General features: G+C 45.3%; 2 protein-coding genes across 9 annotated transcripts; one reads left to right on the top strand and one right to left on the bottom strand.

Annotated features, from left to right (window-relative positions):
- The first annotated feature begins 51 nt into the window (after nucleotides 1-51).
- Nucleotides 52-21,085, top strand: GIT2 (GIT ArfGAP 2). Of its 4 annotated transcripts, none has more exons than XM_065033607.1 (20): nucleotides 52-258; nucleotides 4,259-4,392; nucleotides 4,888-5,000; nucleotides 5,508-5,613; nucleotides 5,969-6,055; nucleotides 6,196-6,326; nucleotides 6,556-6,650; nucleotides 7,450-7,495; nucleotides 8,394-8,442; nucleotides 8,737-8,809; nucleotides 9,145-9,242; nucleotides 9,534-9,645; nucleotides 10,085-10,227; nucleotides 11,038-11,187; nucleotides 11,626-11,874; nucleotides 13,225-13,314; nucleotides 16,013-16,095; nucleotides 16,206-16,388; nucleotides 17,878-17,941; nucleotides 18,759-21,085. In XM_065033607.1, the coding sequence occupies exons 1-20, from the start codon at nucleotides 207-209 to the stop codon at nucleotides 18,969-18,971; spliced, it is 2,271 nt and encodes a 756-aa protein (XP_064889679.1). In that variant the 5' UTR covers nucleotides 52-206; the 3' UTR covers nucleotides 18,972-21,085. The 4 variants fall into 4 exon arrangements, with proteins under 4 accessions (XP_064889679.1, XP_064889678.1, XP_064889681.1 ...); XM_065033606.1 differs by having other exon boundaries at nucleotides 8,391-8,442; XM_065033609.1 differs by lacking the exon at nucleotides 13,225-13,314.
- Nucleotides 21,086-21,338: 253 nt separating this feature from the next.
- Nucleotides 21,339-27,376, bottom strand: TCHP (trichoplein keratin filament binding). 5 transcript variants are annotated; one of them, XM_065033617.1, is made up of 13 exons: nucleotides 27,109-27,376; nucleotides 26,391-26,869; nucleotides 26,105-26,309; nucleotides 25,873-25,929; nucleotides 25,237-25,305; nucleotides 24,782-24,955; nucleotides 24,342-24,454; nucleotides 23,958-24,024; nucleotides 23,496-23,668; nucleotides 23,103-23,184; nucleotides 22,710-22,895; nucleotides 22,498-22,617; nucleotides 21,339-21,875 (listed from the first exon to the last, which is right to left on the bottom strand). In XM_065033617.1, exons 2-13 carry the CDS (start codon nucleotides 26,600-26,602, stop codon nucleotides 21,843-21,845), a joined length of 1,491 nt encoding a protein of 496 aa, XP_064889689.1. In that variant the 5' UTR covers nucleotides 26,603-26,869; nucleotides 27,109-27,376; the 3' UTR covers nucleotides 21,339-21,842. The 5 variants fall into 5 exon arrangements, 4 of the variants coding, with proteins under 4 accessions (XP_064889689.1, XP_064889688.1, XP_064889691.1 ...); XM_065033616.1 differs by lacking the exon at nucleotides 27,109-27,376 and having other exon boundaries at nucleotides 26,391-26,914; XM_065033619.1 differs by lacking the exon at nucleotides 27,109-27,376 and having other exon boundaries at nucleotides 22,498-22,590; nucleotides 26,391-26,914.
- Nucleotides 27,377-27,447: the final 71 nt, after the last annotated feature.

Genomic DNA, 27,447 nt, shown 5'->3' with positions numbered 1-27,447 from the left:
CCATGTTGGGTGAGGGCAGGGCTTGCTGAGAGCAGCCTCTTCCGCCAGTCTGTGGGTCAGGCTTCCGAAACCTCGGAGCGCGCAGCTCCGTGAACAGCGCCACCAGCGGCGCTGCCGTGCGCCTGCGCGGTGCCGCCTGGGCCGGGCTGGCGGCGCGGGCCCGTTAGCGCGGCAGGAAGCGCCCGGTGCCACCGCCGCTGCGCACCATGTCGAAGCGCCTGAGGAGCAGCGAGGTCTGCGCCGACTGCAGCGCCCAGGGTAGGCAGCGGCGGCGACCGGGGACGCGGCGGAGGCACCGCGGCGGCCGGGCGAGCCCATCCCCCTCTTCTCAGCCCGGGCTTCCCCCGCTCCGGCGCTCGGGGGGCGCGGGCAGGTGGCGGCCGGGAGGGGGGAAACGAGGGGGCTCCGTTGGGCCGGGCACCCCTGGGCGGCAGGGGACCCTGTCAGCGGCCCCGGCACCCAGCGCGGGAGGAGGCGGCGATCCCGGCGCTTTTCCGGGGGTGTCACCGCCTGGTAGCGGCCCCCGGCAGCGGGAAGCCGGGTTTGGACGCGTTCTCAGTGGTTTTGTCCGTATCGGCCTTTTCGTGGAGGAGCCGGTCTCCCGCCGAGCCGCGCTGCCCTCCGCCCGCTCCGCAGTTCGCGGGGATGTCGGCAGAAGAGCGCGCGGGTCGCCCAGCAGCGGTGACCCCCGGGTCCCCCCGCCCGCCCGGGCCCCGGACAAGGACCCGGCCCCGCACACGGTCTGTAGCTCGGCTTAGCGAGGGGAAAGCCTGGCTTAAATAAACCCTCCGGTCACCTAGCTCAAAGGTGGGGAGCTGGAAATGTGTCGCTGAAAGGGACAGTGGCCGTTCCGGGGGAGTTGTGAGGATGAGAGCTCTGGAGACGACACTTACTCGGAGGGTCGGGGGGGGAGAAATGCAGAGTTGCCGGGTGTGTGACCTGCCCCGTGTCCTGGGTTGGGTGTAGGTGTCCCGGGCTTGCAAAGAAAGTGCCTGATAGACTCACGTTGAAAACGTTCATTGAGCAACATACGTTCTGTGTTGACACGCACGTTATCTGCCTTACACTGCAGATCAGTTCGGGAGCTTATTGCAACAAATCTTGGGTTTTAGAAAGTCAGTTGCATCTCCTCCTCTGGCCATCTGTAGCTTTGCTGTTCTTTTATTTAAAACTGTCTGGTTTACTCGTGTTTTTTTTTTTAGCAACTATGTCTGTCTGTTGTCTTTCTTCCTCAGAGTTATATAGTTTTTGTTGTTTGTGTTCTGTGCTGGTTCTTCCAATATAATTACTTCTGTGCATACTGAAATGCATTAAAATGCTGCAATGTTGATTACATTTGAATGGCCAGAAAATACAGTGTGCGAGACTTTTGTAAATTGGGACTTCTGTTTGAAAAAAAAAAAAAAAAACTGAAATTAACTCCCAGGGAGTTACATTTATCTTCATAGGATTTTGTTTTAAAATTAAATAGAGCTTGCATATTTGACGTAGACAGTTGGCCCTGTCTCATACAAGGCAGCATATCTATGCTTTTAAACATCAGGGGTGTTATGATGCTGAGATAAAGTTGTGTTATGGTGTTTGTATTTGTTAAGCTCGTCAGGACTACGCAGTGTATCACAATCGCTATTAGGGTAATCTTGTAAACTGGCCCTTTGTGTTGTGATTTTAGAGCGTTGTCAGATATTTACTTGATCTCGGTGAAGGAATCTGCTGGCTTATCCATACGTATAAAGAAATCCCCTATTTTCCTGAAACCCGTGAGAATTTGCCGGGGTGTCCATGGCTGTGTCAAACCTGGGGCCGCAGCCTTGTCACCCGCGTCAGGTGCCAAATGCCCGACTGCTGCAATAATTAGTACTTTCCCCCTGAGCTTCGTTAACATGCTCCTCGTTTCTGCGGCAAAGCACGAACGGTTTTCTTGTCGATGAGGTGATTTTACGTGTGTTCTGGTACACTTCCTATTCTGGGGCGGTTCACTCGGGGTTCGGGCCCGTCCTCATCAAACGCTTCCTGTTCCTGAAAACAGACCTCGAGCTTCTCCCCTCTCGTATTTTGGTGTTGGCTTAAGGGTGTTTTGGTTGTGTCCATAATTGGATCTATTTTTTAAATTATTCAAGTAAATTCCAGGACAGACATCGAATTAAATTTAAACCTGAAATAGTAGTTTTCCCATAACCTGACAGTTCTCTGTTCCTTCAGACTGATGCTCCGTTCCTTCTCTCTTTCCCATCCCCATCTGTTACTTGGGAGCAAGTAAATGGTACTAAGCCAGGTATGAATTGAGTTGAGAGGCTACAAATAAATGATGGTGCGGTTTCATTGAAAAAACCTCTTTCAGTTAAAGCAGTGTGACTCAGAAAACAGGTTGCAATGCCTGACTTCCTGCTGCTTTTGATCGGTCCACACCGTCAAACCTGCCCTTTCCCGTATCCTTCAGGCTCCTAATCTGGGCCTGAGCTGCAGTGAATCCTCTGTCTGGCCTCTGCAAAAAGGGCCCAGTGTGCTGAACTTCTCAGTTCTCTTGCCAAATCTGTCTGTTGTCTTTTTTCTTGTATTTTTTCTATCGCACCATCCACATTTCCAGTGGTACCAGTTTTGGACAGATTCTACATAAATGTGGACTCTTACATCAACGTGATTTAGGTAGAATGTACAAACCGAGATTACAAGCAAGCCCTCGGCTTTTTTCTCTCCAGAAGAACTTTAAAGCCCCATTTCTGCTACGAAATGACCAAATAAACAGTAGCTGACTTTATGATGGATAAAGGGCCTTTGTTTGGAGCCAGTCAAGTTCTGTATTGAGATGGGTGTAAAGGAAAAAGCATAATGACTGTCAGTCCAAGCAATGAGGTTCACAAGCAGCTGCAACTAAGGATTGAAAAAAAGAAAGGTAATGGCTTTCAGTTGCGAGTTTGGGAATGTGTGTGACCAGGTTGTCTGTGATGAAAAGGGACGAAACTCATTAATCTGGAACGCTGCCTCCTGCCTTGGGTTGTTAGGTTAGTGCTAACACATCTGATTTCATTGTTATTTTTTTCCTTCTTAGAAGTGAAAGTTGCTAAAATAATGGAATGGTTTAATAAGGAGGTTGTGTGCTTGTTGTTAATTTGTTTTTTAAAGTTAGGTTAGGTGGTTTTTTAAAAAAAAAAAACAAAACAAAACAAAACATGCTTTAATTTGGCTCTGGGCTGTGATAGTTACCAATAGATGCTCCTGCCCCTCACGGGCCGTGGTTCCAGCAGGTTTGCCTGCATCGCCTTCAGCACGCACACAACATCAACTCTGCTTAGAAGCCACAACTATGATCAGATCTCATGTTTCAGAGATTCAGTCAATTCAGTGCATGGGTCAGCGAAGACTTTTCTATGATGCACGATTGCTTGGATGCGTTGTGACAGGATGCAGAAGTTCTCTCATTGATACCAGCTTCTGCTGCACTCACTTGTTTAGCCTCAAACCCATCTTTGGGTTTGACATTAAGAAGCAGAAGTGATCATGAATTCTCTTTTCTTTCTTTTTTTTCCTGGGATGTGCCAGACCTGAAGATCCGTCTTGTTGCTCCGTTGCCTGTTACTGAAGGATTTTGGCACATAGAGTGCCTCACTTAATGTCCTTTTTTTGCTTATATTCAGTTTCAGTTGGATGCAACTTCCTACTCGGTTTTATACTTCATGATGCTACGTAATAGCTAGTATATGTTATTTACTACACCCTCCATCAGTTGTCTTGGGTTTGCTTGAATTTGGATCTGTTTGGAGTTGAATTAGTTTGACAATATTTTACTGAGCCTTTAGCTTGACACATATGTATCTTGCTTTTCTATTTTACTGTGGCACTCTTGAGTGTTTTTATTACTTAATGTGGAAATTATAAAACAGTATAATAATACAAAAGTGAAGGAAGAGCAGGTAGGTGCTATTGTTAGTAATATTTTTGTAGGACTTAACTAAATGACAAGTAAGCTCTTCAGTAAGGCAATAACTTCAGTGTCCTGTTGTGCTTACAAAGGAAAGTATTTCCATAGGCAGAACTGCAAAGAGTGGAGCTTTTCGCAGGTCCCCTCGCTGTCCTGGGCTCCCCAGGGCTGGTGTTTCCCCTACATCCCAGCACAACTCTGTTAATAAAATTCACAGGGTCATACGGTGGGTGAGCAGCAAAGCCAAGGTTAGAGAGCACAGCTCCTCATTGTAGATTCTGTGTTTTAAATACAAGGTCATGTTGCCTTTTGTGTTGTAATTAACATGTTGTTTTTCAGATCCTTGTTGGGCCTCTATAAACAGGGGCATTCTGATCTGTGACGAGTGCTGTAGCGTTCATCGAAGTCTGGGGCGTCATATCTCTCAAGTGAGACATCTCAAGCATACACCATGGCCTCCAACACTGCTGCAGGTAAAGACTGTGTCTTCCTTCATTAAAACAAGAGAGGTTAATTTTTTAAAACATTTTTTATGGAATTTAAATCACTAAGCTTTCTTTTTCTAAGTTGGTCTCCTCTTATTTCTCTTGTTTTGCTATGATGCACCAGTAAAATGAGAATTGTCTATCCCTTTTTAATTTGAAACCTTTGTTTTGGAAGGTCACCTTCAACTTTTCTTTGGCTTGTGCAATGCATCTACTTCAACCTAAATTTTCAGTATAGAGCAAGCTTTTGTTTTCAGTAGAGCTGCTGTTGGGAAGAGTAGAGATTTTTAAGGGGATTCTCATTGCATTCCACATCATAACCTCCCAGGCGTGTCCCTGCTTCTGATATCCCGGTCGGTTATGGATGCTGGCACACAGAATATGAATCTCTGCCTTGCTGTCTGCTTGGAAACAATTACAGATATTAAATTAGTCAGTCTGTGCAGCTAGCAGCAACATTGTGGTATGTGCTTTGGATTTCAGATGGTTGAAACGCTGTATAATAATGGTGCTAACTCCATATGGGAACATTCGTTGCTGGACCCTGCCTCTGTTATGAGTGGAAGGCGCAAAGCTGGCCCGCAGGATAAAGTGCAGTAAGTGCGGAATTACAGAATTTGTGGTTTTATGGAAGTGTGATTATTTTATTCAGCAGTGACAGGGGCAGCAAGATATCCATGGGAACCTGTTATTTTGTTGCTGGAAGAGAACAGGAGTTATTTGTTCAGTCTTTTTTTTAAATTGACAGATTTGTCACTGAACATGGTGCTTCATTTTAAAATGTAAATAACTGCATGTAGTAACGTAGTTTAGTGTACAGATATTAAGCTGCCATAATTTTAAGTTCAATGTTGCCTTCTAAGAAATATAGACTATATCCTAGAGTCTGCAAATATTCTGATGTTTGTAACAAAAGCGTGTTCTGTATTGTTAGACAATCTGCACTGTTGGTTTTTCTTTGTGTCTAACTGCTGCTAGTAGCAACCAAAGATCTAATGCAACCTTCACTTGTCAATTTTCCTTTTTCTAGAGCATCTGTATTATTGCAAAAACACTAATACTTGTTTTCTTTCCCTTCTGCTGCTTGGGGTTTCTCTTCACAGTCCCAATAAAGCAGAATTCATTAGAGCTAAGTATCAAATGTTAGCGTTTGTTCATCGCTTGCCGTGCCGTGAAGATGACAGTGTTACTGCCAAAGATCTCAGTAAGGTTAGTACGGTTCTGGCAGTCTGCAGAAACTGCAGCTTGTATGTAACAGAGCACTGAAATATGAATTAAATTAGTTGCTTTTGACTAGAGATAAAACTATTGCTGATCTTCAGCACTTATATAAACAAATACAGCTTGACTCCAACTGGAAGCCGCTTTTTTGGTAATATATAGGGATGCTGGAGGTGTGGATGGTTGAGAGGCATTAATTTAGGTTAACTTGGAGAAGAATGTTTGCACAAATCAGCTGTAGCAAGAATTCTGGCATACCAGTTTCTAAAAGCACGGCTGAAAAATCAAATGCTGAATCACATTTGTTGCTGCTGTATTAAGTACAATCCTGCTTCTTTTTCAGCAACTCCATTCCAGCGTAAGGACGGGGAATCTGGAGACGTGTTTGCGATTACTCTCCTTAGGAGCCCAAGCCAACTTCTTTCATCCTGTATGAACACTTTTTTCATTATTTCGATAGACCATCCGTTTGTACAATTTGCAATATTTATACTGATTTCAGCAGATACACATTTCAGTCTTCTACTCAGACTTGTTGATTAAGTCGATGTTTTTCCTAATAACTTGTAGGAGAAAGGAAACACCCCGCTCCACGTTGCTGCTAAGGCAGGACAGACTTTACAAGCAGAATTATTAGCGGTTTACGGCGCTGATCCTGGCACACAAGATTCCAATGGAAAAACTCCAGTTGACTATGCAAGGTAGAATGCTTTTATCTATTAACTGATGTTCCTAAATATCCCTAAATCACATGATGAACCTGCTTAGATATGTTTGTCCTGAAAATAATTTGACTGTGCTGTGTTGATATATTTGCATGTGCAGCATTGAACAGTGGCTTGTACTAAATCTGTTTATCTGACCTTTTTAAAACTTTTTGTATGTCTCAAAATGAATAACCAATGTAACTTTTGTGTGTGTGTAAACCAGACAAGGTGGGCACCATGAACTGGCAGATCGCCTGGTGGAGATTCAGTATGAACTCACGGACAGGTTGGCTTTCTACCTCTGTGGCAGGAAACCGGGTGAGTAGACAAAAAATTGCCCTCTGAGTTCCATGTTAGTTATAGGACATAATTCTATATAGTATGTAATCTTTGTGTCAGTGTTGCTGCACTTTTTATATGCATTTCGAGTATTCTAACATTATATAAATGGTACAGTAAGAAGAAAAGAAAGTATAAGATGTAAGATAAGTGATAATGCATTTAAAATTAAAATAAACCTGCCGGGTTTAAGTATACCTAAAATAAAGTTCCTGTCTGTTCTTTAAACGGAATACCCCTGAAGTGTGGAGAAACCCACATATAAGATCAGATGAGTACTGTGTAACTTCAAGGAGTGAATTGCATAGAAAATACAGATTTTTCTGAACATCATTTAGTTGGCAGGAGATACCATATAAGCTCTAAGTAGCTTCTTCTCGCTGAAATGTGAGAACAGGGGATTATTCAGTTAAGTGGGCACCTTTTGGACACAAGCACACTTGAAGAATTTTTAACCATTAGATGCCATAAAGGCACCTACGTTAGAACTTTATTTTAAATGGAGTTTTAAGACAGTTGATAAGCCTTAATTGGAATCTTTGATAACACCAGGAAATGGTGGTAGGAACCTTCTGTTAAGACTTGCTAGCTTCCTTTAGTTGGAAATGGAATAATTACATGCAAGATAAATTATTCTGTGTTTGCCTGTTGCATATATTCTGGGGTTCCTCATTACTGTGTCTTTTAGTAAAACTGAATAGCAGCTGTATGTCCTGACAGCGTTGAGAACTGTAGGCCAGTAACAACCTATTAAAGTGCAATTTGTTTTCAACTCTAGAGCACAAAAATGGACAGCACTTTGTTATACCTCAGATGGCAGACAGGTGAGTTGCTGATTCCACGGCGTGTCCGAAAACATCAAAATAGAAAACCTAATAATTAAGTTGTTTGTCATTCTAAGTTTTTAATGTGTGCCTTGGAAGCTTTTTCTAGAAATATTGTTGTTTAAATAAAATCAGATAATCATAGGATTTTACTGTATTTATTAAAATGCAGGAGGAAGGTGAGAATTATATGAAGGGAACACACATGGGGATTCCTGGGAAACAGGTTTTGTAAATAAAGTAAGGACTAATTGAGTTAGTTTCCTGACACAGCATTTTGAAACTAATGCTTGCAAGAAAAACTGCATTTTTCTCTGAAAATATTTTTGTTTTTTGATCATCTGAGTGCTTTTAACTTTCCGTTATGATCATTGAAATCATACTTGTATAAAACACATCAAGTATTAATCATAAGTCCCTATTTTTCTCTTATTGCTATGCAATCGGAAATAAGACGGCTGTAAGTAGCTACTGTTCAACTTACTGCTTGCAAGTTTTCTATGAAAAACTGTAATAAACATGAAAATTATAGAAACTATGTAGTAGTTGGTAAAATGATGCTATTGTTCAGATTGCTTACAGAAAGCGTTTTGTGGCGCTGCAGCTCGACTGCTGCTTGAGCTCTGAAATGTGGCTATTCAGGCTGCAAAGGATTTGGGGGATTCTTTTCCTTTAAATTTAATAGGGTTGTTTAGAAGAGCTCAAGAGTATGCTAACAGATGTATTGCCAATGTTAATAAGATCAGTGTGTTAAAAACTATATTAAAAATACTAAAAGATGAACAAGTTTCAAATAAAAGTGACATTTTAATCACTGAATTATCAGAATGTAGCATTTGAGATTAAACAAGCTGTTAAACGCTGTAGATGTAATGGTCACTTTCTGTGTTCGTAGCAGTCTAGATTTATCAGAACTTGCAAAAGCAGCAAAGAAGAAGCTTCAGTCTGTAAGTAAAACTTCTTTGTCTAGAGGTGGCAAACTCTGCACTTCATCTTTCTCAGCTGCTGTTAATTCCTGCATAAATAAAGTGTACAACAGTATTTATGTCTCTCTGCAATTGCACGGTCATACACGTCTGCTTCATGGATGATGTTCCTGTGCAGGCTGAGAAACAAGCAATTATATAGGGTGAAAAGCAGCCAAGCGAGAGCAGAGTTGTGCTGTTATATTTTCTATTTTGTAAGGATTCTTACTAGATTTTGTTTCTTTTCAAGCTGTAATGATTCTCTTCTACCCTTAGCTAAGCAACCACTTATTTGAAGAACTTGCCATGGATGTGTATGATGAAGTTGACAGGAGGGAAACAGATGCAGGTGAATGAGGCTTTCTGGAATGTGTATAAAATAAATCTCAATTGGTACATTACACACAACATGCTAGTGCAAGCATACGTTCTGTTTAAAGCACTTTTCTGTTCAGTTATTACTGATACTGGGAGTTTCTTTGTCTTGCATTGTCTGGAAGTGACGTTAATTGAAAAAATCTTGTTTTTTACAAAGTAGAGAACCCTCTGGGGGAAAAAAGCCTTCCTTTGAATTGATTGTGTTTGTGTTTGAAATTGCGGTCTTTTATTCTTTGACAAGAAACACTGTCACATAGTACAGGAAGGTTATTCCCTCTTCTCTTTGTCTTCCTCTTCCTGGGGCAGTTTGGCTTGCTACTCAGAATCACAGCACACTTGTGACAGAGACCACGGTGGTCCCTTTTCTTCCTGTAAATCCCGAATATTCCTCAACTAGGAATCAGGTATGCAGTCTTCTTAATAATGTAAAATAGTTTTTATTTAACAGGCGAGGTATTCTAAGTAATATTGTGTTATTTCATGACTGTACGAGAGTTGCATCTGCTTGTGAAGAGGTTAAAATAGTTCCAGATTTCCCCTGCCCTGGAGTGCACAGCTGGATAATTTAAATCACACTTATTGCAATAAATGTAATTGAACTTGCTTTAAGTGCTACAGTCTTAGTCTTACCTGGAAAGTCTGCTGTTCACTTAATACATGATGTACTTTCTTTTCTGTGTTATTTTGTAATTTAGGGAAGACAGAAATTGGCTCGATTTAACGCCCATGAATTTGCTACGCTAGTTATAGATATTCTAAGTGATGCCAAACGAAGACAACAGGGGAATCCTCTCACTGGTTCGAAAGGTGAGTGCGATTTTGGTTGTCAGCTCTTCTACGCACGGTTCTTCAGCAGTTTAATCAATACCACAGCTGCATTCAGACGTACTAGATGAAGAAAGAGATTTATATATTTTTTTAAAATAAATTATAAGAACTAGATCCTGTGGACAGCAGGCTATTGACGCCATGATTCTCACCACTTACTTGTCTAAAACACTTTAAAAAATGAAAAGACAAAGCCATAAAACTTTGGTATTTTGGACAGCAATAATATATACGTATTATGTAGATCTATTTTCTTCTTTAACTGGGCTACTCAAATGATACTTTATTATGGCATGTCTTGTATGGTCTCTCTGAAGATATTTTCTATTTTATGGTTTTAACTTACTTTAAAGCATACACTTCTATTCCTTCTCTAACCTTACTGGCATGTTTTTAAATGGGGTATGTTGATCTACAGAAAATGTGGAACTGATACTCAAATCCATCAGCAATCAACATAGTAGTGAAAGTCAGGATAATGACCAGCCTGATTATGACAGCGTTGCTTCAGATGAAGATACAGATCTGGAAACAAATGCAGCGAAATCAAACAGACAGAAGGTAGGTTGGAAATATTTAGACACACCAAAATTTATCCATAAAGGTGATTTGCAGTGAATCTTTCCCCTTGTGAGGTGATTTAACATGCACAAAAGATCAAGAAAATGAATACTGTAATTGATTTTCAAATCCTTTTCAGAGTCGTGCCTCAGTCTACAAACTTTAACGAAACTAAGAGTTGTGACTTAAGGAATTCTTATTGTAAATAAAATGTTCCTCTAGAAAAGTAATGTACGCCACTGTGCATGTCTGGAGTTAAGACAGAGATCTAATGGCACAGGTGAAATAGCTGGATCTACCAAAACACTGTGAAATACCTTGGAATCATCGATTAACAAACATTTACTGCTCCTACTGAAGGAATATTTAGAGCAGACCAATAGTGACTGTTTTAAACCATTCCTGAAAATAGTGCAGCATGGTAAAAAAGGGACAGTAAACCCAGCAGTTTGAGTTTAATCTTCACTGGTAACGTGCACACTGGATGTTTAGTAATCTGTGGTTTATGGCTTTCCAGTTCTTTATTGAATTAAAAAAAAATCCTGATGAAAGAGTAAAATCCTTAAGGGAAAATACTATGCCGCTGAAATGCTGAGACAAATGGTTTTGTGCACGAAGCAGCTAAGAGTTGATTGATATCAATTTTCTTTTGTATTGGGCTAAAATTATTTTAGTAAGTGGATCTTATTAATTTCAACTTAACTTGAACCATGATTCCATTAAAGTACAGGAAAAGCTGTCAAAATCTCCTTGTCTTTTTTGGTAGTCTGTTTCTCAGCGGTACGAGTATTGTTCTCTTACTGTTCACAGAGCCTGGATTCGGACTTGTCCGATGGCCCAGTGACAGCCCAAGAATATATGCAGGTTAAAAATGCCTTGGTGGCTTCTGAGGTGAAGATTCAGCAGTTAATGAAAGTGAACATCAACCTGAGCGACGAGCTGAGGGTCATGCAGAAAAAGGTAACAGGCACAACAGCGTCCCCCCTTCATTTCTTCATGAATTTTAGGTTGACCAGAATAAAACTGCTGAAACAGAAGCTGTGATAACCCAACATTAGGGTAGTGAGAAAACTGATTTTAAAATGGAGCTGCTTTGGAGTCAGATGAGACCATAAACGTATCGGTGCAGCACATGCTTTGCATGTTGGTTTGGTGTTTTGTTTTGTTTTTTGATGATGATGATCTCCTTATGTCAGGTCACTTTGACCTAAATTTTCCAAGTCGCAACACAGTTGTTCCAAGTCTTGTATGTTTTTGCTGTCTTGCTTCAAGATAAGCATTTTTTAACAATGCAGAAGCGCTAGCACACATCTCACGTGTGTGCAGGTGTATCTATATAATGCACTTCTAGCTTTTCCAGTATATATGTTGTGGGATTTTTTTCATTTTTTCTTTCAGCTTCAAACACTGCAGAGTGAAAATTCCAGCCTCAGAAGACAGGCCACGACCAATATCTATCAGGTCCAAAGTGGTTCTGAGTACACAGACCCGACCAACAATTCCTCTTTAAAGCGGCGACCGTCTGCGCGGGGCAGCAGACCCATGTCCATGTACGAGACTGGCTCGGCTCAGAAACCCTACCTGCCCATGGCAGAGGTGACGTACCCCGAGGAAAGCATAACGAGACTGCAGCCTTTCCCTCCACACGTGAGTAAAACCACTGATGCTTCTGCATTTCTTCTGATGTTCAGCTTTTCTGCCTCTTCCAACTACGCTCATTTTCCAGAGCTGCTCAACTGTCTGCTTCAGAGTGAATTTGAACTGTAACAGTTGTTCATGTTTGCTGTATTAACATGTCTGCAGGAGAAAAAGCTGTAACAGTTCTGGAATATGTAAACCGGAGCTTTTGGCTTCTGCTCAGTTGTTTCTGTTAACCACGTATACGCCAAATATCAAAATGTGTGGCTGTTTGAAAACAAGGCGGGGGGGTGGAAATAGTATTCCAAGATGGGTAGGTAAAGTTAATGGATTTAAGATATACAGGCATGTGCCGATTTGTGGAATTTCAGAACCACCTTTCAAAACTGAAATGAAATGGAAGCTACCTTTTTCATTAGGCCACCAGTTTCTTATTCTGAGCTTGGAACTGGAGGCTGAAGATGATTTAGATCTGTTAAACAAATTCTTCCAGTTTAGGATTCTCCTGTATGATGTAGTAATAGTGGAATTCCATATCAACCGCAAGGACTCGGCACTGACGTGTTCACACTTTAGATAAGTGACCCAACACACACTAGTGCTTATTAATTTTTTTGTTGCATCTTTTTAGATTGTCCTGTGGGCAGGAATATGCGATAGTATTTTTTAGGCACATATTTAATATCTGTGGATTTGTTTCTATGTTTCCCTTTTGGTAGCACTATCTTGTATTTCCTTCCAGATAAACAATTAAGCCCTTTAATACATATTTGGAAGATAATGGGTTTTCTTGCCTGGCATGAGGGGGTACGATTGTTCCATGCACATTCCAAAGACGACAGTTGAGTGCACCAGGGAATCAGTGCAGAAATTTGTTTGCTGGGTTTTTCCCCTGCTTAATTTAATAAGAACTTCAAAATATGAAATCTGGATCACTTTAAATTATATTGGCATGTTGATGTAAAGGCAGTTCTGGCAGCAAGAAATGTTAATTCTTTCGTATGTGGCAGTGTTTGCAAACGTGACAGTGCTTTTGATAGGTCCTTTGGCTGTTTGCTTCGAAATGTGGATAGAAGTAGTGTTTCTGAAGCATCGTTCTGTGGAGTTAGTTAATTTGGTATTATGTTGAATGTGTTTTATTCTCTGTGGAATTTAGCACCTCTGGAACATCAATATTAGAATTAACATGAAGTCAATTGTATTTTGAAACAATTAAGTCCGCTCACACTCAGCCAAATTCTCCAAATCATTCTTGCTTTATGTCATCTCCGTGGTTTTAAGAATGTTCCTTTATTTCGGTTAAGAATTTGTGTTTTGTTTTTTGGTTTTCCCGAGTGTTTTTCTCTTTCCCATTTTTAGATCGGGAGGAGTGCGTTTGTGACCTCCTCTTCATCTCTACCTTCCTTCCCCTCCACGCTTTCCTGGTCAAGGGATGAAAGCACACGAAGGGTTAAGTACCTTCCCACTCGGTATTTTACCTGCAGGAGGTGGCATCTCCCTCAGCCATCCTGCCTCTCTCTTCTCCCCTTTCACGCTGACGAGCCTTGGTGCTTGCATGGAGCAGGATTCAATCACTTTCCGTTTCTTCTGCCACGTGCTGTGGGGACTCGCCTCTCTCTAACTTCACAACGGCTGAAACCTTGAGCATTTAACACCACGCACGGTTACTCCAGATCACTCGTTCAACTGCGTAACGCGGGGAGCAGCCAGCAGACAAGTTGGTGGCTGTTTGAAAGTTATTTTGCAGGCGCTCACTGACACTTCATAAGCCGATACATAACTTTTCCCGCTGACTAAAATGCACTGCATGAGGCGTACGCAGCTCGCCGGGTCCTGGCTTTACAGCCTGCTTTCTTTGGGGCTGTCAGTTTGCACCAATCCACGCTGCTACTGATTGACCGTTTATCTTACAGATGTTCATTAGTTTGTTTGAAGCGAGTTCTTCAGGCATCCAAACTGTTATTTGTATTGCCCAGCCTGCTTTCTGCTCACCTTGATAGATGAAACAGCATGGGGATTCTTTTTAGCAAGACGCTGCTTTCAGGGCGAGATTAAAGACACCAAGAGTGTGTGTATAAAAGAAGCTTTTATTGGTGTTCTGTCAGGACCTACAGAGTCTTGTTCTTAGGGTATTTGCTAGCTACAGTACTGACTCTGGGAGAAAAATTGCAGTGTTACCAAGAAACACTAAACGCGTTCTGGAAGCTCATGTTATTCCAAAGACCCTGTCTCTGCTGTGGTCTCATGTGAGCTATTGGCTATTTGGGGAAGCATTGTCCAACTTCTCAAAGGTGTTTTGTTTTTTCTTTTTTTAAAACACTGTTCTGGTTTTGTAGTGGGACATATAAATCTAGTCTTACTGAATTTACCACTTCCTTTGCCACAAGCGAGCACAAAATGCCACCTCGCAAAAGGACACGTTGAGGGAGGCAAACAGTTTGGGCTAGTCTGTGACAGCTTCTTTTTAGAATGTTTTATCTGGGATCCTTGAACTAACTGCAAGTTACAGATTTAAAAGAAGGAAAAAACACGTTACATTTGCAGCTGTAGAGTAACATCCATTTCTGGCTGTGACTGGAGTTAGTGGAGCCGGAGCAGGGGTGATGTGTCACAGACCAACGGATGCTGAAGGTGAACAACCCATCGCTTTTACGCTGTGGTTTGACCAGCCCTGAGCTCCAGCTTATGCTGCTCGCGGAAAGTGCCCTCCAGCATCAGAATGCACCGGTGGAATTTTGAGGTCTCACTCTGACTAAGCCTCTCTAACTTTGAACCAAGTATCAAGACAAGGTTCTTTGGGACCTTTGTTGTATCCCTTGTTCAAGGGATTATCCTGCCTGGTCAAATGCAAATCCAGGCTTGGCTGCAGCTGATACCAGTACTGTGTAGTACTAGAAACTTGCAGAGGTTTTGTTGTTTTTTATTGTACACTAATTCTATACTATACTGGTTCCCTAATATCACAGTATGTACCCCATTCTTGTAATTCATTGTTGGCATTTGTATTTCAGACCATAGTGTAGAGCTTTTCCACTAATCATACTGTTCTCTATGCATCTGGGAAAGGTGAAAGACCAGACCCTACATATAATAATTTTGTATCTTCATAATATATGTCACATTTAGAGTTGATCTTTACTAGCTATCCTGAGAGGTGAGCATTCAAAAAACGCTTGGTTTTTCCTTCTGTGTGGAGTAACTTTAAAATGGACAGAAAGTGTTCATACCGTAGGTGCTTCGAGGTCAAGAATTGTTGGGTTTAACATTAGATGAGTGCTTAACAAACATACTGGATCTTAACTGATGAAAGCAAATTCCTAGTCACATTTTTGGTCTATCATCGAGGTAGAAGTGTTTTCCTAAGTCTGTGGATCAGGGATGCAGACTGAGGGTGTGCCTTACAGTCCGACACTTGAGATTCCCTCATCTTCAGAGCTGCTGTGAAGCTCCAAGGCTGATTCTTCAGTGGAGATGGTGAAGGACCCTGTGACATGACCATGGCAGGAGCTGGGGCAGAGGCTGCCCTGGATGTCGAGTGACACTGATGTGCTGTGTTGCCCTTTGGTCTTCTCCCCACTGTTTGGCCTCCACTCTGCACTGGGCCTCCCACCATCGTTTCAGTCTCCTGTCTTTATTTGGACTTTCTGTTGCAACAGACCTCAGCCCTCGTTTTGGTGTCCCATTCTGTGGTGGGCTCCCCCTGCCCGGGTCTGTGGTCAGACCCCCATTCTTGATTTGGCCTTAGTTCTTGTTCCGGCCTCCTGAGCTTAGTCTGGTTTTCACCCCAGTCTCGATGGTCTCCAGCTTTTGGGTTGGCCGCTTTCACCCCATGGTCCTGCCCTCTGCACTTGGCCTCCATGGGCCTCCCCATCTATTCCCTCATGGTGGTTTCAGCATCAGGAGAAGGTGGTCGTGCTGCAGCTGTCTGTCTGTCTGTCCCCACAGCCCTGCTGGGTGCCAGGGCAGAGTCCTCGCTCGGAGCTGGTGGGGCTCAGGTGACAGCAGGGCTGGTGGGGACATGGGGGTAGTGGCTGGTTCAGGGGCTGTTGTGCTAAAGAATGAGCTCACATCTGCAGGTCGTGGTGCTGGAGCATCTCGGGGCTCTTCTTTCCTGCACAGCGCTGAAATAAATCTGTGTTTGTTGCAGACCTCGAAGCTGGAGAAGCAGAGCAGCGTGTCTGAGAGCGACTATGACAACCCCCCCACCCCGCTGGAGCTGGAGGAGACGGGGTAGGTGCGGTGACACAGCTGAAGGCACAGCTCCGCGCTGCCAGGACGGGCAGTTGTGACACCAGCCAGTTCTGTCCCACAGGACCGACCTCTGGTTTGCTCCTTTGCAGGTCAGGCAGGAAGGGCCGGCAGAGGAGCGTCATCTGGCAGGGCGAGGGATCCATCCCTGAAGACACCAACACAGCCCCCAGCTCCAGTTTGCCCAGTACGGAAGATGTGATTCGGAAAACCGAGCAGATCACTAAGAATATTCAGGAGCTGCTGCGAGCAGCACAGGAGAACAAGCATGACAGGTAAGGCGTGAGTGCTGGAAAAGCTCCAGAGTTTGTGATGAAATGGAAAAACTTATTTGGGTGTTTGCAAACAGCCACCACCCACGCTAATGCTGGAGATGCTGATTTCACACCTACAAAATGTGCGGGTCCCTGGTGTTTCCTGGTGCACCGGACTTAGTGCCACCGGGTGAGCAGGGACAAGTGACCAGCACAGGCGGTGGGAACACGGTCCCGTCCAAACAGCCAGCACAGCCCCTGCCACTGGGTTCTGCCGGCCTGTCCTCCCCCCACGAAGCTGGGACAGGGAGCAAAGTGCTTGTGAAGTTCTGCTGCAAAATGAGTGTTGGTTTAGACAGAAATCAAACATGTTGCACAGAACTTGGCGCAAGATTCTCTTGGATCTTCAGACCTCCCTGTCCTTAGCAAAGGACACCCTGCAGAATTGTAACAGTAACACCAAGTCTTGTTTTGGGGAAAAAAATGCAAAGGCAGGGAGAGTTTGGCTTTCCTACTGAAATATTAGTACAGATAATGTATGAGCAAAAGCTATTTTGAACTATTTGGTTTAGACATGGGTAGCTGAGTAAGCAGGAGGCTGTTCCTCAGCACAGCGGGCACCACGCAGCTGCAGCTCCCGTGGGGAACTTCTAGCCCAACTGACACATGAATTTTCAGAATAGCCATGAGAGAGTAGAAGTGATTCTGCCCTTGGTTGATGACACACAGCTCTTAAGGAAGACTGTAAATAAATGAGAGTTATGTCTTCCCAGGTGTGAACGTGCTTTGGGTCTGGAACAGCTTTGGTCTCCAGAAAATCTGATGTTGCACACTGGCAGGTCTTTCACTCTGCCTCCTGTCCCAGGTTCTGTGCCCGCCCCCACCTGTGAGAAGGGCTGGCGATTCTGTGGAGCCCTCGCTTCCTGCCTTGCTTGGAGAAGAGCACAACAATGGGGCCACTTTTATTCTATGTGGGGTTTTTCTCCTTCTTGTCCTTTTCTATTTTTAGAAGGGACAGTGTGCCTTCAACAGAATTACTGAATATTTAGCCTGTAACTCACACAGTGAGAAAGCAGTCGGTGGTTTGGAGATGTACGTGTCTATAAGCTGCTCTGTGAGAATTGTGGTTTGTCTGTTCACTGTGTATAAATTGAGCAGAGAAGAATCTGACAGCATTTGATATAACAGGTGCGAACAGTCGTTCCTTCAAACTAACTTTGGTCAAAGAGTAATGAAAACTTGAGAAATAATTTTGTACTATTGGTTAAGTTCTTGCTTTATCTGAAGTCACGTAGGTACATATGAAGCTGTGCTGGGGAACGCTGAGGAGACACAAATCACCAGATCGTGTGTTGCACTCCCTGCTTCAGTGGCCTTCTGTGCAGCATACAAAGAGTTTTAGAATATATATGTGTTTTTTTTGTTACTCAGTTGTTTTTAGAATAATAGCCACTGATGAGTGAAATTGAAGAGTCTTTCCTAATGAATAATCCATCGTGTCTTTTTGCAGCTATATACCATGCTCCGAGAGGATACACGTGGCAGTGACGGAGATGGCAGCCTTGTTCCCAAAAGTAAGTACCTTCCAGCATTAATGTTTTTGGCCTCATTCCTCTTGAAGTTTCCCTTCAGTAAATGAAAACCAAGAGCAGAAGGTAGGGAGAAATGTCGAGGTCTGTTTGTCACATCTTGCATCTCTCTATTAGCACGTCGATTGGGAAAGGCTAATGTAAGTTCAGGCCTTTAATTTTACTCTGGAACTTAAAAACTCTAAGAATTGCACGCAGTTCCTCCAAAACTGGAGGCTGCTTGCATCTAACTTGAGGATTGTGGCTGTGTGGGAATTTTGCTCCATTCGTCTCTCCCAAGGCTCCAGTTGAATGATGTTGCCTGGATTTCTTGCTTGCGGTTATGTTTAGATCCGTGAACCATCCACCAAAGCGATCTGTTTCTTCACAGCACATTCAGGGAGTGAAATCTCTGCTAAACTGCAAGGAAAATCTAATGCTGTTGTGCCTACCTGAACAAATTGTGTAGTACACGCTGTACCCTGATGTCAGCCAGGACATGGGCTGGGCAGCACTAAATGGGCACTAGGAAATTTGTATGATTAACTTCCTAGAGGAGAGTATGAAGCACTATTTCCCTGCATCCTGCCTGGCAGCAGCTTGAAATATCCTTGAGATGAGAGAGGAGAGATTCTGGGAACTTGTTTCACCCGCCCCTGCCCCACGTCTCCTGCAGGACAGAGAAGTTTGTGCAGAAAGCAGAGCCCTAGCAGCAGAAGTGTCATGCGAACGAACACTTGTGAACAACTGCCGACTAGTTAAAAGTGACTCTAAAGCAGTTTTGTTGTTCTGTCAAGTTCAACTTTCTCCTTTCCTTTCCCAGAAACCTAAATCAGAGCTGGTAAGGACTTCTTTGCGCCTGCTGACATCTAGTGCCTACAGACTCCAATCCGAGTGCACAAAAACCCTTCCCGTGGAGACGTGCCCCACGACGGACATCCAGCTGGTGACGCAGCAGGTGATCCAGTGCGCCTACGACATCGCCAAGGCTGCCAAGCAGCTGGTCACCATCACCACCAAAGAGAACAACAACTGAGTCACGCTTGGCTGCTTAATATTTTTTTTTTAAAGGTTGAATTTCAAACAGAGGTGTGGAACTATTCAAATTTTTATGAGGAAAAACTAAAGGGGCAAGAAACTTTTTTTTTTAAAAAAACCTCAGTATTACTTTTGCATGTTTTCTAACAATTTTATGATTAATTTAACCCACTGCCTTATCTCGTGCCTGTGTTGCCAGTTTAGTTACAGATAATAGCATGTTGCGAGTAGCTGTTGAGCCATCGTTATCACCTACCAGCGCTGTACCAAGCTCTCTAGATGTTTCCTTGGGGCCACGTTCTGCTTTCTGATGTTTCTTGCCAAACTCCCACTGAAACCAGCCGCACGTGTGGGAGGATGGAATCTCAGCTCTGTCCGGCCTGGAGCCTCGTGCCGTGAAAGCTGCAGCGAAGTGGGCTCTGAAGGCTCCGGGACGGAACTGCCGCCCAGCAGGAAAAAGGTTGTAGTCCCGCTAATGGAGTGCAAACCAAATATTATCTGTTCCCATATCAACCGTTGTGCAATAATAATGTTTTTTAGTCTGCTAAAACAATAGTAGTTGTGGGCATCCGAGCTTATTACATGTAACTATACAAGGTCTTTGTCACTTTATGTTTTGGAAGGAATTTGAAACTTAATAGTTATTTCTTTTAGTTGTCACTATGCCATTAATATATGTTTGATGTTACTTTAGGGCATTAGTGGTTAAAATATTATCCTTTGTTTCTGATTTAGTAATTCATGCTTAAGATTCCTACAGAATTTTACTGTCATCTTCAAGGCACCATCTTGTTCGCAGCAGCATTGCTTAGTAACTCAAGATGCAATTTCAATAAAGATTTCTGTGATAATTAAAAAGGCAGAAGAGTGCCAGTGCAAAAGCAGCTGTGCCTGCCATAGCGTATAACCTCTGTACCTCAACATATCCAAATGTGAAAGGATTTCTGATACCTAGTAAGTTTATGTAAGTCTTTCAAAATATCTTACAGGCTACAGGTGGACTAACCCACGCTAGGCTGCCTCAGAGGGCGGCAGGTGACAAGAATCTGCGTGTTTCAGGTTTTTTCAACCAAAGTTCAGTGATTTGCTGTTTGTATGTGGGTATGAACACTAAGTGCCATGACAGTGCTGGATTGTTGTGTTGGAATTCGCTCTCTTTTTAAAGTCGTGCAAGTTTGAGGGCGCGAGTAGATGACAACCCAGTAAATCACTGTTTTTCATTGTGGTTTTTTTCCATTTCCTTTTTGCACTTCTGAATTCCAGAACTGTCTTTAAACTCCCAGCAATGCAGAGAGGCTGGGACCAGATCTGCAAAACGACATTTGTAAAACCTGCTTCCAAATTATGCTCCTTGCAATTTAAATACATTGGTATATTCTAGGAACTTTTCCTGAAATCAGCATCATTGGAAGGCAGGGGATGGTATTTTTCAGTCTGGGGGGACACCATTGTGTGCTTTTCTTTACCATATCTTACCTGATTTCCAAAGGGTAACACCGAGTGATGATCTAAGTTATCAGTTGTTTAAACTTGCCTCTGTACCAAAACAAACGGATGCTGTGATAACTGCTGGTGCTTGTTCTGGCTACCCAAGCATTGGGTTTTAAATTAACCCTTTACTTTGTTGGAAGGCCTGGCTGTGAAAATGTGGCCAGCCTTTCACTTGAGTTCTATTCTGTCACTTAAACAGCATTTCTGGTCGATGCCCCATCCCCAAATACAGGTGTGTTTGAGGTTGGTTATGGTCACACTGTGTCATCGCTCCAGAACGTTCTCAGTAAAAGAGGAGAGGCCTGAGCTCTTCTCAGAAGCAGCAGAGTGGTTCAGAACCAGCGGTGGAACTGAGGAGCGTGTAGATGAGCCCTCGAGTCACACAGCACTGTGGGTCAGAACATTTGTAATACCTGAAACAACAATGGTGGTTTTTTCTTTTAGGGCTAATCTCCTCTTTTTCCCTGTAAACAAACTTGCCCTTTCTTTACAAAATGCTGCATAGGAAAGTAAACATTTTTTTTTGCCTTTTTCCAAAACTTGTATTTATCAGTGTCAGTCTGTCTGTACAATATTTTGACTTTTTTGTTTACTGTATTATTATAAAATGCTAAAACCCTCTCAGTGTGTGAAATCATTTGGGGCTGACTGTTGGTTCTACAAAGAAGAGACCTTGGAAAAGGTTTCAATAGCTGAGGAAAACCTGCAGTGCTGAAACAACACCCAGTTTTGTGACAGGATCTCAACCTGCCACCCCAGCTGCAGTGTCCAGACTCATTTTAAGCTGCAGTTACAAGAAAGAAATTAAGTGCAATAACCAACTAAAACTTCCCTCCTGTTGTTGCAGAGTTTGCTCATGGAAAGAAACAAACAATTGTTCAGGTTGCAATTATTCATTATTTATGAAATAAATAAAAAAGCCAATAGTGAAGTTTCAGCACCTTCTGGGGGTGACTCCACAGGTTAAGAATTACAACCACAACACATGTGATCTATCTTACCAATTTGCTATGCATTATTAATTAACTGACCTGGAACAGCAAACACAGCACATGGGGGGCACAGGAGCCCCAGACCTGTCATGGTTTAGATCCAAAGGGCCTGTTTATCTGCCATGTTGCCCCTCTATAATATGTCACTAAAATCCATCATCACAACTCTGAAACACAGAGTAGAAGCAGCAGTTCAGGCCCCAAGGATGCTCACACCTCTCTGTTCTTGAAGTCAGGAGTTCAGCTGAGCCACAGCTGAATATTTTCAGAAATCTACCAAGTTGAGTCTTGGCATCGTTGTGGGCTATTCCAATGTTATTGCAAGAGTTCCATGGTTCTTCCAAGTTTTCTTTTTGTAGTCTGCAACTGCATTTCCTGCTTGTTCCTCAGGTCCACGCTGCTTTTGGGTAACTGTAGAGCTAACGGGGTCAAAACAAAGACCATAATTAACTACTTTATGGGCTCTAGAATCTGTCTTCCACACATGCACTTTTCAGCAAAGAAGGTACTTTGGAGGGCACAGAATATCCTCCAGGAAAAAGCATCAGTAATGTTTTAAGAGTTGCTACTCTGACATCAGTAGCCACTGTCTAATAGATGATGGGGTGACACCACACAGTAGCTCATAGTTTAGTATGAAAAATATCTGCTGGGTGTGTGGTTGAGGTGGGGTTACTCAAATTCAGCTTTGTTTTTAGAGCTAGGGAAAGCGGGACACTGAGCAACTGACTTGCACTGTACCCACTATGTTAATGAGAATAACATTTCAGGCAGTAGCAACAAGTCTGCCTCAAAAATTATCTAAAAACTGAGACCTAGAGCATCCAGATCAGCAAAAGAAAAGCAGTTTATAAGAAAGAACTATAGCCCTCTTAGAAATAGTACCCGGGAAAGGAAGAGGCCTGGGGTTCTGCCCTGGCACTAGGTGGCAACAGAGGTACAGATTAGAAACAATGAGACTAGCTTGTGTGGTGCTGTCACCCTCCCCGATGGGCTCATGTCAGGGTGACATGAGTGTAGAGGCTCAATGCTGTCACCTACCCTGCTGGGACGGCCCTGCTCCACCACGCACTCAGCCTCCTGTTGCACCAAACTCTCCTCCTCTTCCTCCTCCCTCTGGCGCTGCTGCTGCTCCTGTTGGTGTGAGCAACGCTCTGTCAGCTGGGCACAGAGGGGACAAGGCTGTCACAGCGAGACAGGACACAGACCTGGCACCCCAGCAGCCAGGTGCAGCTCTGGCACGCGTGCCGTACCTGTGCCTCCAGCTCCTGCCTGCGCGCTGCCTTCAGCTCCTCCTCCCGCACCTTCTCTCGCCTCGTCAGCTCTTTGGCCTCTTCCAGTTCTTTAATCAGCTGCTCACGATACTTTATAGACTCTTCTTGGGCTCGTCTGTTTAACTCTATCTTCTCTTGGATCTGGCGCTGTCTGACTGCAAGGACCTTCATGAAGTGAAATTGAGGCAGAAGATAAGAAAGGGGCCAGCCTTAGAATTCAGAGCAGATGGTTCAACAGTTCTCAGAAAAATGTACCAGACAAGCGGAAAAATTCTGCCCCAGGCACTGAAGGCTGTAACCCGGTGGAAGGTTACAGCTGGAGCGATGGCTTCATCGAACCAAGAGAGACAGCTCATCAAAAAAGGTCATCACCTCACTCATCAGGCGATCTCTGGCCTTCTTCTCCCTTTCCCACTCTTCTTCCCTCTTCTCCCACACTTTTTTAGCTTCTTCTCTAAAGGAAAGAGGAAGAATTATCTCTTAGGTCACTACTTACAGTCAAAAAAAACCCCAAGCACAGATGAGCTACCGTGTCAGGTCTGTAGGGGCACGCTGACACCCACCACAGTACCCGGCACAGGGAACGAAGGGCAGAGCTCAGTTCCACTAGAACTTCTTCTACAACTGCACGGTCAACCAGACACTGCGTCCTAACGACCACTTTCAAAGCCCATTTAACAAACATGAATAAAGTTCTGCCAACCAGGCAGGAATGTTCAGCACATACGGTCTCTTTAGCTGATGCTCAGAGGAGGGCAGACCCACCTAAAAATCGTCTGCAGCTCTGCCTCCCTCTCCTTTTCTAGCTGGAGCTGTTCCTCGATGACACGTTTCATCCAGGCAACATCTGCCACAGCTCGTTCTCGTCGCGCGGACTCGCGGCGCTGATCCTCACCTTCTTTCTCAAGGATGGCTAATAAGATTTGCCTGTCTGTCTCCTTGAAAAAAACCCACAAGGTTAACAACTATCCAACAGGCTTCCAGCCTATGTGCAAGGCTACTCTCTACACATTATTGGTGATGGTGTCAGGATGTGTGCTCAGCCACACACCCAGTTTGCCACCTTCTCCCCTGACTTTTTGCCCCAGCCCTACTCACATGCTTAAAGGGGCTTCCTCGCTAATTTTCTGTAGGCAGCAGAGGCAGACACGTAAACGAAACACAAAGAACAAGTTTCTTCAGCATGCAGTATCTATAACATATAAATCAAGGGGTGCTTTCTCTTACCAGCTCCTCCTGTATCTGCTGGGCTCGTCTCCTTAACTGGGCATCGCACTGGTGCCTCAAAAAGCGACTGAAAAGAAAGACGACAACAACATTCAAAATGACTCTAAAGCTCAATGTTGTTATATGCCAGCAGTTAGGAAGCTCCATCTATGACAAGATAACTTACAGGCAGCAGAAGTATCTGCTACCGCTAACGTGAACAACAAGAAGTAACAGCACCAATTCATTTGCTCAGTGGCTGTTCTGGGCACTTCCATCAAAAAATAAATATTTACAAGCCACCACTGCTATCTGGAATATCTCCTTGTGCCACAAGTACCACTGCGAACACAGGAACCAAGCCTATCCAAGCCCTGCTGAAATAAGCTACAGTCCATCTCATACCCAAGCTCTTTCTTCTTTCGGTGCTCTTCCATTTGTTTCCTTTCTTCCTCCAAGTTCTCCAGCTCCCACCGCTGCTTTAATAAATTATCCTGTTCTTTTTTCAGCTTCGTTGCCTAAAAGGAAGAAACAACCACCAGAAAGAATACATCCGAGAGCAAGGACACCACAGAGAGAGCCTTTGTACCAGGGTTTGGATCCCGTTCTGCTCCTCTGCAAGCAGTAAATATTCCACACGAATTTAATTTATGTCTCAGTAGCTCACAGCTCAAGAGTCACTGCGAGGAGCTCCAGCAGTCTACATGATGAACAGAAATTACGTTACAACTTTGTTCCAGATTTTATCTAGTGGAAAGCTGGATGGAAGAGGTCAGGTCAGTGTTGCTGTATTTCCAAATGAAGCAATGAATTTCCCTCTAAAATGAGGAGAAACTAAAGATTACCTCTGCCTCCTGTAATTTCAGTTCTTCTATTTGTTGAAGCAACGCCTCTGCTTGCTTCTTCTCTTCCAGCCGGCGCTTCTCTTCCTCTTGTCTCATTCTTTCCAGCGCTTCCCTTCGTGCAATCTCATATTCATTTTCATAACGTTTTTTCTTTTCAAGTTCAGTTGCTTCTTGCTATCCAAGCCAAAAGACAACAGGGAATTTAGTGTTAGACTGATGCAAAGAAACAGCCTCTGGCTCAGGAAATCCACAAATCAAACTCCTGCAAGCTGAGACATACTGGGAAAATACAGAACAAAATACATCAGGAAGGACAAAAGACAAAAAGCACAAGGACAAAGGAAAACTGTCCGCTGACCCCTGCCTGAAAATGGTTATCAGTCACAGCGCTACCTGCTTGTGCATCTCAGGAGCCTGCCCAAGTGCTCACGAACACCAGGGTGACCCCAGCGTACCTCGGGTTTTTGCATTAGCTGATCACCCCAAGCCTCCAGCACCTGCTTCCTGTGCAGCTCCGGCTCTACCTGCAAACAACAGATGCCACCAGTGCCAGAGACTGTCCTGTCCCCTGGGATCTGCTGGAATCTCTGGAGCAATGTCTGGCCCAGCCATGGCCCTGAAGTCCCAGCAGGACCTGCCTCTGCAGAGCTGGGCTCGTTTGGGGGTCCTGGGTGCCCCCCTGGTCCCAAGCTCAGGGTGAGTGGCACGTGCCAGTTCCAGGAAACACTGTGGTGACACTGACCCCAGAGCTGTGGCAGCCAGAGCAGCAGGTCGGCAGAATAAAGAATACGGAAGTGCTGTGGACATGGCAGATCCAGCTTTAAAAAACACCTGAGATATTTTTTACATCACGAGCACTGAAAATCTGCACTGAGTCAAAACAGATTTCTGCCTCTTTTTGAAAAAGACCATCTTTGAGGGGACTTCTTACACACTTATGCCAACGTTTTTTCTTTGACTTTTGCTTATCAGGACAAGTGCTGTGATTCAAGATGAACAACAGTGGATATAGTAGATATACGATGACTTTTTAATTAAAATGTAGTTTAATAAATGCACGGCAGCAGAGACTAAAAAGAAAACAACCTCACCTCCCGGAGCTCAGCGTAGGTTTTCTTCTGGTGCTCGTCCAGCAACTGCTCAGCAACCTGGAGAGTTGGATTATGCCGGAATGTGGAAGAATTAGAGATATCAAACCGTCCCAAGGCAGCGATTTCTAACCCCCAGCATCGGAATTTGCACAGTCAAGGCAAGGAAGTGGCCTTGCCCGTCCGGTCACCGGGGCGGCCGTACGAGCCCGGCAGGCCCCGCCGCTCCTCTCACCTTCCTCCTCCGCTCCTCCCGGCCCGCCCGCAGCTCCTCGTTCCGCCGCCGCATCCCGGCGAGCTCGTCCCCGCGGCCCCGCCGCCGCTCCCGCAGCTCCGCCGCCAGCGCCTCCCGCTCCTCGGCCAGCAGCCGCCGCAGCCGCTCCCGCCGCTCCTCCAGCCGCAACGCCGCCTCCTCCGCCTCCCGCCGCACCGCTGCCGAGCTGCCGCGCACCCCGGCGTGTCAGGGGGAGCGGCCGCCGGACCCCCGGGCCCCGCCCGGCCTCCCTTCCCGGGCCCTGTACCTGGGCGGGAGGGCGCGGGGCGCGCTCCACCGCGCCTGCCTGGAGCAGCAAATGGCGGCCTGGGCGAAGGAGCGGCTGACCCGCTCCCACTGCTGCCGGTTCCGCGCCTCCAGCTCCCGGCGCCGCTCGGCGGCCCAGCGCTCCGGGGCCCGGCCCCGCGCCGCCCAGCGCAGCGCCATGGCCCGCTCCCACCGGCCGCCGCCCGTCGTCATGGCAACGCCGCCGGCCGCTACGGGCGCCGCCGAGGGACAGGCCGCGACGAGCTTCGCGGGACGGGAATCGGCGGCCGCTCCCCGCGGAGCTCGTCTTGCACCGAACTCCAACCGGGCCGCGGTGACCGGGGACGTGCCGAGGGCCGGAGTGGCGGAGAGAAGGGTGGCGGCCAGCGGTCTCCGGTGTGTGTCACCGCTGGCGACAGGCGGCTGCGGCCTCGTGTCAGCGCGCTGTGTGCGAGCCAGAGATTGGTATCGCCGCACGACCTGTTTGTCCCGAACAACCGGTAAAAACACCGCATTTGAGGCCCCTGAAAACGGTAAATCCCCTCCCTCAGCTCCCGACCCCTCTCCCCGCACCGCCCGGGCGGAACCGGGTGTAGCTCCCCCCGCGCTGGGGTCCGGACTGGTTTGTTTTCCCTGCACGCGTGAACAGAACCATCTGCTCCCAATTAAAAATTTATCTCCCCTAAATGATTAATAGCCACCAGGCAGGAACTCGGCACCTGTCCAGAGGCGGAACGTCCGGAGCGCGACCCGAGACGGTGTCAACAACCGCGGCGGGGGATGCTCCGGTTTCCTCCCCCCGCTGCCGGGGCACGGCTCCCGGGTGCCCGTGCGGCCTTGGCCAGGCCAGGGCTGAGCCGCGCTGCTTCCGGGCCGCAGCAGGCCGTGAACCGGGGTGGGACGCGCAGCCTCCTCCTGTGCCCAAACTGGCCCTCGCCGCCTGCCGGGCCCGGGCTATGGGGGTGGCGGGGGAACCGGTACCGGGGCTCAGGGGGAGCCTGGCCCCGCCCATCAGTGCCGCGATAGCACCGCCCCTGCCTCACCTCAGGGCCCGCCCC

The sequence above is a fragment of the Columba livia genome, chromosome 17 (genome assembly GCF_036013475.1).
Source record: "Columba livia isolate bColLiv1 breed racing homer chromosome 17, bColLiv1.pat.W.v2, whole genome shotgun sequence".
Taxonomy (NCBI): domain Eukaryota; kingdom Metazoa; phylum Chordata; class Aves; order Columbiformes; family Columbidae; genus Columba; species Columba livia.
The sequence above is the reverse complement of the archived record's forward strand: the minus strand, read 5'-3'. Positions and strand labels throughout refer to the sequence as shown.